The 12,694-nt window shown below is 40.8% G+C and overlaps 1 protein-coding gene across 4 annotated transcripts in view; it reads right to left on the reverse strand.

Annotated features, from left to right (window-relative positions):
- The window catches only part of ADAMTS9 (ADAM metallopeptidase with thrombospondin type 1 motif 9), a 207,846-nt gene that overhangs the window by 66,678 nt on the left and 128,474 nt on the right, over positions 1 to 12,694 (reverse strand). For 3 of the 4 annotated variants that reach the window (XM_074404499.1, XM_074404500.1, XM_010350912.3), the window contains one exon: positions 9,621 to 9,794. The exons of the other annotated variant lie outside the window; for it this stretch is intronic. In XM_074404499.1, coding sequence (XP_074260600.1) covers positions 9,621 to 9,794 — 174 coding nt within the window. The remainder of the gene's footprint in view (positions 1 to 9,620; positions 9,795 to 12,694) is intronic. 4 annotated transcript variants of the gene reach the window in all.

Below are 12,694 nucleotides of genomic sequence, written 5' to 3' on the forward strand. Positions count from 1 at the left end.
TGATTACAGAGCAAGTGGTAGGTTTCATTGTGGGATAATCTCTATACTGTCCACAGATTCTTACTTGTTTTGCTTTAACCCATAGCAAACCCATCCCTGAAGTTTAACCTTAGTGCTCTGCGTTGCTAAAAGTCACCCAAAGCATATTTTATCTAAAGCCTCTGTGTCACTCAACATTTCAAGATCTAGACTACATCGGGAAGCCCCAGTGAGCTAACTGAAACCTCTGCCAAGGACGGCTATGGTTTCTTTTAGGGCAGGGCAAATTGAATACCCTGTTGGCAACAAGCTTATCTAACAACTGTGTTTTTTTGCGGTGTTGCTAGCATGCTGTCTTTCCTTTTCTTCTTTGTTTTTTCTTTGAGACAAAGTCTCCCTCTGTTACTCAGGCTGGAGTACAGTGGTGTGATCACAGTTTGCTATAGCCTCAACTTCCCTGGCTCAACCCATCCTCTCACATTTTAGTCCCAAGTAGCTGGGACTACAGGCATGAGCCGCCATGCCCAGCTAATTTTTTTTTTTTTTTTTTTTTTTTTTTTTTTTTTTTGCAGAGATGAGTCTCACTATGTATGTTGCCCAGGTTGGTCTTGAACTCCTGGTTCAAGGGATCCATCTTCCTTGGCCTCCCAAAGTGCTGGGATTACAGGCATGAGCCTTCATGCCCAGCTAGCACACTGTCTTTTAAAATGTCTGATTTTAATCTCTTTACAGAGAACCATAGAAACCACCTCTCTTTTCCTTTTATCACCTGCCTTACCTCAAAGGTATTCGTGTTTGGGATTCAGCTTCACTCAGAAATGTCTTCTATGATATGCCCCATATCTTTTTTTTTTTTTTTTTGGTGATAAAATACACATAATATAAAATTCACCATTTTATCGATAATAAGTGTACAATTCAGTGGCATTTGGTACATTGCAATGTTATGCAATCTTCACCCCATCTGATTTTAGAATATTTCATCACTGCAAAAGGAAGCCCTGTACCTGTTAAGCAGTCACCCCCCATTTATTCCTTCCCACAGCCCCTAGCAGCCATCAATTTGCTTTTTGTCTCTGTAGATTTGCCTATTCTGGGTATTTCATATTTATGGAATCATCCAATATGTGGCCTTTATTACCTGACTTCTCTCCCTTAATGTTTTCAAGGTTCTTTTGCATTGCAGCATGTTATCAGTAGTTCATTCCTTTTTAAGGCTGAATAATATTCCATTGTATGCATATACCACATGCTGTTTATCCATCCCTCAGTTGATGGACATATGGGTTGTTTCTATTTTGGCTATTGTGAATACTCCCACTATGAACATTTGTGTACACATTTGAACACCTATTTTCCATTCTTTGGGGTATATATAACTGGGAGTGGAATTGCTGGGTCATATAGTATGCCCCGTGTCTTTCATGAGCTGTCCTGTTCCTTTTGGAAGCAGAGGGATATGCTGGCATGTCTTGGTAACCCCCTGTCACTTGCAAACTTAACTTAAAATCGCTGCTGCTTGGGAGCAAACCTCCGTATCTAGAATGTGAAGTCACTCCTCATTTTTCTGGAGCATAAGCATAACTTGAAACCACTGTGAGGTGAGCACAGAGGAGCAGAATCACTTCAAATTAGTGTAGGAGGCTGGCTGAGCTTAGGTCCCTAGCTCAACCCTTGCTCAGTGGTTTTGGGGTTTTCTATTTCCCTAGAGTATGCCTGGAACTACTGCAAAGTGATAACATTTTTTTTTTCATCATTGAAAAATTGAGTTAGAGAGCCACTGAATGTTCAAAAAAAAAGAAAAAGTTAATCTTCGAAGTGTCAATATATGCAGATACTTAACTACTCATAGAAAAAGCAATTCCTTAGAAAATTAGGACTTAGGTGACTCAGAGAAGATCCTAATTATTGCACAGCTAAACCTGGACTAAACCTTTCAGTATCCCAGTATCCTCTCTTGTTTTCACTAATCCACAAGGCTTTAATCTGCGTCAATAAGTAACAGTTCAGAGCAGAAATACAATGATTTCTAAATACTTTATGCTTGTTAAGCGTTTCTCTCTGAGTCTTGAAGAATGGTTAACTACCATAAAACTATTTTGCCAGCAGTGGAAAAGAGAGCTGGGAAAATTTACTTTGAACATAACTTTTACAAAATTAAAAATTAAACTAAGTAAATAAGTGACTTGCCCAGTGCTTCCTAATTAGTCAACAGCAGTTCTGAAAATCACATGGCAAGAGTTTTTTTTTCCTGGAATCTTAAATCCTAACTAGGGTATGGGGGCTGGGCAATAATAAAACAAATCTAGCCCAGGCTATCAGGTTTTATCAGCTTTTTGTAATTTGGCTTCCTCCGCAACCCTCCATGACTTATGACTCTTTTTCCCTGTCCTGGAATGTGATCTAGAACTTTCTAAAAAAAACTGTTGGAAAGATCAATCTGCCTCATTTTAATTTATAAAAGGTTTTCTCTAATTTCAGTATGGCTTTTAGAAAATTATCTATCAAAAGTAATACCACCAGCCTCCTTGCATTTCATCACATACTATAATTCAGAAAGAAAATAATCACAGTGCTGGACTAAATTGGGCAGCGTGCCTGTTGCTGTGCAAGCTCCATGTACCTTTAAATGTGCTGAAATTAACAGGGGGAAAAGAACTTTTCCAAATTGGCAGGTGAGGAAAACCTAAGGTAAACCCTGAAGGTGGTATTTTATTCAGCCAGGTAGGTTGGCCCCAGAGTGATGATCTAAAAAGGATCATTTAATGCAATGGGTAGAAATTGTCCTTAAAGATTATAATCATTTACTTTCAAATGTATCTTTTGCATTGCACGGAGGGAAGAAAATCACCTGATGTTCACAGGCCCTATCTTTTAAGGTTGTTGATTTTCTCCATGGATGAAAGACCTTGTCAGCTCTAGTGCCAGGTTACCACTGTTGCACAGTGTATGGACGGCAACTCACAGAACCACAGGGTTCCAGGGTTTTTATGTCATGAGAAGCAGCAATGACAAATCAGTTTATCTACCATTGCTTTAACCGGCAACAACAAAAAAAGCAAAGCAGTCCTTACTTCAAAGCTCATTTTAAAGTCAGGTGTATAGAATTTAGACATTTTTGCTCCCAAATAGTATATATCTGCTGAGGGTGGGGGTGGGGGTGGGGAGAAGGAGGGAGAAATAATGCGATGGAGACACTTTGTAACTTTGAAGTCATTCATTCATTCATTCTGTCAGTATTTTACAATGAACCAAGGTCTATGCTAGGCACTGGGAAGCAACCCCCATGGCTTCCTATTGTGCTTCTCTCCCTGTTAGGGCACCCAGGGTGGCAGCTATTCTCAGCTTGAGGTCTCATGCTTTAGCTCAGCTGGCTAACTGGTGACCCCTGGGGTTTAACACGTAGGGCTACCTTATGCAGTTTTGTAAGCAGATGTGGTTTTTGTAACAGAGTTTATTATTGAGTAAGAAGCCACCAGGGAGAGAAGAGGAAAAACAATGGAGCAATTCCTGTGATGCTGCAAAGCGGGGGCCCAGGTAGCAGCAGATGAGCAGGAGGAATAACGGAGGACATCAGTTCACTGGGCAGGGAAGGGAAGAGGACATTTTCAGGAGGGGCTCAGCATGCATGGTGGTTGGAGGTGCGAAACACCATGGGTGAAGAAGCAGGGGAGGAGAATGACCACAGCAGTTTGGGGTTTTCAGAGCAGATGACTTGTGCTTTGAGATTTTTAGACCATCCCTAATGTCTAATGCCTGTAACTTTCCAAGAGATTGATAAACGTTGGTTAAATAAATTAATAAAATGAGCAATAAAAAGTTTGTATCTGGCTCTGTGCACACATCAAAACCTGCTCATTCCCTACTGTTAACTTCAGAAAAATCTTTTAAATCAACTGACCAAGGACCTGCTGCTCATTTCTAACTTCTGTGTTAAGGAGATGAACTTGGGAATCATTCTACAGCTGATCTCAGTAAAAGTCCTCAGAATCCAATATGTGTCAGAGTGGCCCAAGCCCCTATATTGGACCAAATAGCAATGAGGTGAGCAGTTCTGCAGGGTTCAGACATACCTGAACACAGCTTGTCCGTGGCATTGTGACAAGAAACTAAAACAGCTGTTCTTACAGAAAAAACAGATTTGCTTGACTGTGCTTTTTTTTTTAAATTTTTTTTTGAGATAGGGTCTTACTCTGTCACCCAGACTGGAGCAGTGGCCTGATCATGGCTCACTGCAGCCTTGACCTCCTGAGCTTAAGCAATCCTCCCACCTCAGCCTCCCAAGTAGCTGGGGCTACAGGTGCATGCCACCATACCCGGCTAATTTTTTCTATTTTTTTGTAGATATACAGTCTCACTATGTTGCTCAGGCTGGTCTCAAACTCTGGGGCTCAATGATCCTCACATATTTGGCCTCCCAAAGTTCTGGGATTACAGGCATGAGCCACTGGGTCTAGCCTGCTGACTGTTCTAAAAGTCTTTTTAGAATGTCTTTATTCTACAGAGTGAAAGATGAAAGTCCATCAATTAGCAGGCACTGCCCTATGTCTCCATCTTTCTTTCTTTCCTTCCTTCCTTCCTTTCTCTCTCGCTCCCTCCTTCCCTCTTTGCTTCCATTATTCCCTCATTCCTTTCTCCCTCCCTTCCTTTATTTTCTTCCACCCATCCATTTTTTTGTCCCTCCATTTATTCACAGATTCATTCATTCAACAGGTGTCTTTGATGTTGTATGTACCATGTTAAATGATAGAGAAGATTCTGGTGAACAAGCTTCCTGACCTTAAATAACTGATAACATAGATGAGGAAAACAGGCAACGAGGATTCTGGATGCTAACTACCGGAGTACAGTAATTTGAGGGTACTGTAAAGAGCTGAGTGGAGGAGCATCTGACTCAGATTTAGTGGGGCGGTGTGATTGGCAGAGGCTTCTGAGAGGAAGTGACATCTTGGTTGAGACCTGAAGAATGAGAAAGGGTGACTGAGGTGAGGGTGGGAGCAAGGTGGCCTTATGATGAAGAGGTACCACAGGGGAAGAAAGTATTCCAGGTAAAGGGGACTAGGAACACGTGCAGGACCTGTGAGATCATTTCCTCAATGCTGCAGATTCAGAGCCCCATACAATCACAACTCAACTTTGATCAAAAGGACCTCTGCTGCTCTAAGTGCATTTCTTATGTCAGATTGTAATATTACGAACAGGTAAATCCTTTGTGATAATAATTTTCAAAAGAATTAAAAATGCTTAAAATTTTTTTTTCTCCCAAACAGCCTCATTATAATTCTAAAGTGGCTAAAGCTGACCACTACGAGGACAAATTACTCATCTGAAGCTAATGGTGGTATTAGAAGCCCAATGTCAAAAAGCGCAGGCCGAGTTGAACTGCTGTCATCACCACAAGCCTCCATCCGAAGGCCACTGTACTCAAGAGACGTCTATTTTGGGAAGGCCTAAAATGTGCTAGGCACTGTGTCGAATCCCTCTTGCCATCTCACCAAATCCTCACTGTGACCCTTGAGCAAAGTCTGCCATATAATTCCCATTTTGCAGATGAGCTAAGTGAACTCTAGAAATTCAAAGTCAACTTTTCAGAGCCACTTGCTGAACAGAATTTTGCTTACAACATGTTGTTTCTAGAGTGTAAACAAAATGAGACATGGAAGTGTGGACAGAGCATTTTTCTCTTGTCCAATTATTTTGCCCTATACCTGAAAGTCTAGGCTCTGCTCTCATGGCATTGGAAAGGTACCCTAATGCCCCTCTCCCCTGCACAATCAATGGGCTTCATGATGAATAGGGGAAGTCCACTGAGAGGCCCCAACATCATCAATACTCTGCCAGTAACATGGCTTAAGGTCTGATAGCCAACTGGACTGAGAATCTCATTCTTAAAAGGGGCTGGTATTATAACCCAGGAAAGGGAATGCACTTTGATAGCAACTCTCCAGTAAGAGACTTGGCAAGTCATTGAGAGGAAAATAAAGTAATTCGCTTTAGGCAAATTATTTTATGTTGGCATGGGATTAGTGAAGATAATGATTCAAAGTACAGGTGCCAGAGGTCAAGCTTCTGGCCTTTAAATTCCAGCCATATTATTTACTGAACACATGATCATTGATAAATTAAGCTACCTAAGCCCCAAGTTGCCCCTATTAAATGATGATAAAAATATAGATACTACATCAGAGAGTTATGGAAAGGGCTAGGTGAGGTACTTCATGTGAAAACATTCAACATAGTGCCTGGTTTGTAGCTTAGTAAAGAACAAACTTTATTATTTTTTGTATCGTCAGTATCAGGGCCATTGTACTCTACAACTCTAGGGGATGCTCCTCACATTATAGCCTATAAAAATGGCACCCCTCAGGGTTGTGCAGTGTACAACCTGTGTGGCTGTACAGAACATCCCTGATGACCATGCCATGGTAAGGGTGCAGAAACTGTGCTTCCCAATGCAGATGCCTGGATTATTTCTCAAAAAGAGGACAGTGCCATATGCCACAGGCCTAACATGAAATACACCTTGCCAACAAACTGGGAGATTTAATGGTCCGCAGAGGGGAAGCAAAAGGGAAAGTGTGCATTCAAGAAGCAGACAAGCTCTGAGGTGACGGCCAACCACTGCTAAGAAAGAAGGGTGTTTCCTGTAATGGGGGGCTCCCGCACATCCCATTCAGTGGGCGGAGAGGCTGCCCTGTGGCACACCTCTGACCTCAGGTCAAGGCATCACTGATGTGGGAGAAAAGTGGAAACGTGTACCTGCATCAGTGGATAGCAGGCAAAATGGTAGCCGAATAAATGGATGCGAGAGGAGGTGGGAGCAAGGAAGGAGGTGAGGGCCGTGACTTTGGGGAGCCTGAAGGATGCTGTATTAACAAGTGACCACCCACTTGTTACTGCTGAACAAAGGCACTTTTGATCACAAAAGTAGGAATAATTAATAATTACCTGAGGACTACCCCAGGCAAACAGGAGGCATGGTCACCCTTTTCCTGATTTGATCAATTAAGATAATTGCCCAGTTACTGTCATCCTTCACTCTCAGCCTTGCTGCTGCTGTGGAGACATTCTGAGCAGGCTGTCAGTAGGCCTTGCATACTTAGAAAACATAAAAACTTTTGGTGGGGCTTCTCCCAGCCTCCAGCTGCCCTGGGCCTCACTCTGCCAATGACAGGCCTTCTGTAGAATACCATAGGAATATCACAGGAGTATCTCATATTCCATCCACTCTCACCACCCCGGTATTCCTTCCTTAGACTCTCCACTTTGGGTGAAGGCAGATGAGAAAGCGTGTTCCCAGGAGGATGACTATTAGAGTCTACTTTTCTCATGACTCACAGAGTCTTTTCTCTTTGTGAAAATGGCAAACCTCTAGTAAACTTCTTAAATAGAGGCCCAGGCCAGACTATCTCCTGAAGCCTTCTATTCTTATACAGAATTTAACCACAATATTTGAGTGAAGTATAAAAAAGTTCCATCTGCGCAGCACATGCAAAGAAGTAAATTGTAGGCATATTTTGCGAGATCGGAGAAGCAGCATTTCCTTAGTGCATATGTGGCAAGGTTTTTCCATTCTTTGGGATGCAGAAGGAATTGTAAACAGAGCGTACATTTTCGTGATTGGCTCTAGCATTTTCAAAAGCTGGCTAAAGTGCGAGCAGTCAGCTTATATTCATTTTTGAACACTCTCACTTTCTGCTCCTGAGAGCAGGGTTGAGTTAGCATGACACAAAAGACGGAGAGGGAGAGAGCAAGTCACGGTAAGTCTGAAACAGGATCACAAAGAGAATCAAGAGGTCACACTGTGGGGGAGAGAGAGAGATGAGGGAGTCTCCTCTTCCTTCTATATCTGACATGGCCAATCCCCAAACCATAATTGATCATAGATAACACTATTATCTCCAGTTTTCTCAGAACAGCTCTGCAAAGTTACTTTATCCCCATTCTACAGATGGATAATCCGGGGCTCACAGAAACCAAGAATCCTTGTTCTAAGTCCCTTGGCTAATGTGTGGTGCTGGGATATGAACCAAGTTTGTAGAATTTTATAGTCTCTAGGGTTCCAAATAACTCGTGTGGCTCAAGTGCTGTTAAGCTGAAATATAACTGCTTTAGGCATTCTTCCCTGCCACTGTCTGGTGGGAATAAAAAAGTAAAGAAAGAAAACAACAAGACTGAGTAGATGGAGAGGGTGAGTTTCCTAAGAAAAGAAATTACTGCAAACAATGGAAGTAATCCATGAGGAGGCAAGGGAAGGGGGAAGACCGGGCTGGGTGGCTGAATCCCAACAGGGTAAAGAATGCAGCTCTACAACGAGAACACGCGGACACAGGGAGGGGAGCATCACACATGGGGCCTGTCCAGGGGTGGGCGTGCTAAGGAGGGATAGCAGAGAGACGGGAGGATGAGGGGGGACAGCATTAGCAGAAATACCTAATGTAGATGATGGGGAGATGGACGCAGTAAACCATAGCACATGTATATGTATGTAACAAACCCGCACATTCTGCACATATAACCGAGAACTTAAAGGATAAAAAAAAAAGAATGTCATTCTAGTACTTTACACTGGTTTAAGAGAATAAATTTAGCATCAACTCTTGCTTCTTCTACTAGCTAGGTGCTAGGTATGTGACACTTGGACAAATGATATAGACTCTCTGAACCTCAGTTTTTTCACCTGCAAAATGGGATGACGATAATAATAACACTCACCTCACCTGGTGGTTAAAAAGATGAAGTGAAGTGAACTAAAAGTACCCAGCACAGTGTCAGGGGTACAGTCTAACTTTTCCCCAAACCATACCCTTTCCTTATGTTCTGGAAAGCTCTTTCTGGTGGGGAATTTTCTGTCTTATTTTTCATTATCTCTGCACCTCAAACAGCACACATTGTGTTTTTCATGCCAGCATCAATGGATATGCTTTTCTTTCTAATTCCTTCCTTCTTTTCTACAATTTAATCTTCTGTTCTGGAAACAGAGGTTACCTCCTACAAAACCTCCCTGGCCAAACTTTTCTCCATGGACATAGTGTTTTCTTTAAGCAAACATTAACTTGAAGCCAGGAAAACAGCAAGTCTTGTCCATTTCTGCATCAACCATCAACAGAGCAGTTTCTTCAGATACCATCCTTTTTTTTTTTTTTTTCTAATGTTAGAAATCTTTCACTAATTAATCAAGGTTGCACATGAATGCCCATCTTCTACCTGACAGCCAAAGTCACAGAAAGAGGAAAAATATAGAGTACGTTCTACCTGAAGTCTGCCCTGTGGCTATTTAAAGGAATACAGAATGACCAACCCTGGAGACACATATTTAAAATATTCCTTCTATCTCCCCCCTCCTTCTGTCAAAGTTATCTGTATGCATTTGGCCCATGGCTTTTTTTTTTCCCCCCCCCCGAGGCGGCCAGACTGGGAACACTCAGGAACACAGACAGACTTGGAAATTGCTTAAAAACGAAAAGTTCTCCCACCTTTGCTGGAGCAAACGCTCGAGTCTGACAGTGAACCTTTTGGGAAAGAGCCAGCACTGTAACTGTGCTCGATGACTTCTCTGGCTTTATAGGGACCGAAAGTGATCATAGCAAGGGGCGCGCACGTAAAATGCCTGACAGGTACCCCTTTGTGGCTCTACTTACTTCTTGCCATTCCTCTGCCCTCCAAGTATAGAGAGGACACCGTGGGCCTTGGCAGTCGCGTTCCGACTCTGGTCTGGTGTACGGGTTGCACCCGGTCTCTCTGGCTATTTTGTGTGTTCCAATCTGACAGCCCACATGCCTCTGCTGTACGCCTCGGCCACAGGACACAGAGCACTAAGAAGACAGAGGACGTAAGTGGGAGCTTCGGCTCATTTATTTTTGGGGGGCGGGGGGTGTCGAGGGTCACAGAGGAGGGGAATGCCCTCCTAATCCAATGACTTTCATAGCTATCACATCGCTTTCTAATTTGCAATGAAAGGGATCCCAGAGCATGTCCTAAACCTGGAAACTCACTGCTTATCTTATCCACGCTAGAGAGTGAGGAAATTGCTCGAGTTTGGAGGAATCCCTCAAGTTAATGAAATTCTTGAAGGACTGAAGAGGTTGATAGAAATCATTATGAAACATTTAGCACAACCTAGAAATGGTGCTGCCATGAGAAATGAAAGTTGCAATGATTTCTATCCTGGAGGACTTCAGATTCATGAAAACTGGAGAGACAGTGTTGTACAGGAAGAATTTCTTGGCAGATTAAAAATACAACCCAAGGAGAGCAAACCACTGAATATTTTAGGACCTTCTAAGTAGAATTATTTTCTCCAGTCTCTTCCTTTTCTTGTTCCTATTCCTGGAGATAAGAAATATTTTTTTAACCACGGAATTCACTAAAGAATTTGTATCTATTTACAACCTCAGATGAATATATGAAGAATAAAAAGCTGACAGGAAAAAACATTTCCTCGAGTTTAATGTTTTCAGCCCTTGAAAAATATTGTTAATCATGTTGACCATTTTGTTGACCAAGTTGCAAAACACCGTATTAAATCTGCAATTAACTTTCCTCTAAATTAATTTTTAATGGTTTCCTCATTTCTAGGTTTCATAATCTCAATTATGGCCAACCCAAGAATTATTTTCTTAATTAAGATTTTGACAGTCAGAAACTAAAGGCAACATTTGGAAAGAATGGCATATTATTACTCTTAGCTATTAAAAATTGTTTTCAAATTTCTGTGATACTCAGCCTCCATTTATTGGTCTGGTGTTGAGAAAACAAGCTTAACATACATTAAAGCCACACTCCTAAGAGGAATTCTTCTTAAAGAATAGAATCATGCTCTTTCAAACTTGAAAAAAAGTATTTTCCAAATAACCTGTAGATGCATTCAACTTTCTCTGAGGCTAATAACGGAAATTTACTATCAAGAATCATACCCAAATGGATTCTGCTGAATGTTAATTTTCCTCCATTTCAGATTTTAAGAAAACAGGTAATGATATTTAGAAGGTAGCTTGGGAAATCATATTGTTTCAGATAAATCTATGCCAGAGAAGAGGACCATATGTTCACATTGAAGCTAGTTGAACAGAAGAAAACTTTTTGGATCAACACAGCTACTATTGTTTGGGTTCAATTGTATTAATTGGATTGAATGAATTTGTGACCCACAAGAAACCAGACTTTTAAAGTCATTATGTCCTGGGTGTAATGGGAGGGTTCCTGAACACAAGTGATGATCATATCTAGAGAGAATGGCTATTTAATGCTCATTAGAGCTACATGAATAATATTTCACATTGCTTACACTAGAAAAGAATGAACTGTAACATGGTAGAGTTACCCCATAAATGACAAAAATGTTCAAACATTATCATCATCATCAACAAACTAAAACCAAAAAGTCTTTTGACTATTTCAAATTGGGGTCTTAAACATAAAAGAGCACATTTCTGGAAAAATATATCCAAATGGAAATATAGGAAGAATATTATAAACAAATTGGAGTTTGGTATAGGGCTTAAAAATATGCAAAATCTTACAATGTTTTAATAACCTAAGGAAAAATGAAAACATATTAAAGACTTTTAGAATGTATAAAACTCTTCAGGCTACTAAATAAAGAAAACCTCTTTTTGATGCTATTGTCATTGAATAAATTACTTACGGTTCAACGAAGGCACGGTACAAAGAGCCTTAAGTATCCAACATTTAAAAAATCACTTTCTATAATGTTTGATAATTTTTCAAAAGACAGATTAAGATAGAGGAAGGTTCTATTACACAGTATGTCATTCTGGCTTCTGATTTTCATAATGTCGAAGCCAGATTTGAAATAACACATTCAGAAGTTTCTACATGACTTAAATGCTCACAGCAAGGTACAAACCTGCCTTTCTAAATAATACATTCACAGTAATCTTTGCTGACAATGAGGTGCACTGCACCAGAGTTGGTTTTCTGTGCTCAACTTTTCTTCCCGTGCTGTCTCAAGGGAGGCAACAGTTCGCATACAGAGCCAGCCAGGCTTGATTGGAACTGAGAGATTTGTGCAGACACCCCATGAATAAAACAGCATCAGAAAGACCTCTGTGTGACCCTGGAGGCAGGGATGGTGGTGGTATGTGTATATGTGTGTAAAAAGTTTTTTTTTTTTTTTTATTTGTCATGTTCAGTACACTCTTTAGTTAGTTTGCAGATAAAAACATCTGAATGGCCTCTATTAATGTGTTCCCCCCACAGCCATCTTCCCACCGTCACAGTCTATTCGTGAAGGTTTGAAAGTAGATGTTTTTCATCCGAACTGCTGAGCTGGGAGCTATGTTTCATCTCTGTCTACTCCCCACTGTGCAATGCTAGTATGCAGAACTCACCAGCTTAAAAGTGGAACCGGATGCTTATTTCCATAGAGGAAAAGAATCTCCATGGAACTTTTGATGTTTAGGAAATCATAATATATACTTGAAAACACAGAAAGAGTTTTATATACTTTCTTCCGGTATTGCTGCTGAAATTATGGTGATGACATTAAAGCAGCAATCAGTTTGAAAAATAACTATGTAAACCAACTTTTATAAGTAATAATAATAACAATAATAATACAAACTTTTACTAAGCACTTACTATATGCTACGATTTCTATACTACCATGCAGTATATGCTAGTATACTGGGGTTTCTCAATTAAATAATTCATTTTTTTTGTGGGGGCTGTTCTGTGCATTGTAGAAATTTTA

Source organism: Saimiri boliviensis, chromosome 8 (assembly GCF_048565385.1).
Source record: "Saimiri boliviensis isolate mSaiBol1 chromosome 8, mSaiBol1.pri, whole genome shotgun sequence".
Taxonomy (NCBI): Eukaryota; Metazoa; Chordata; class Mammalia; order Primates; family Cebidae; genus Saimiri; species Saimiri boliviensis.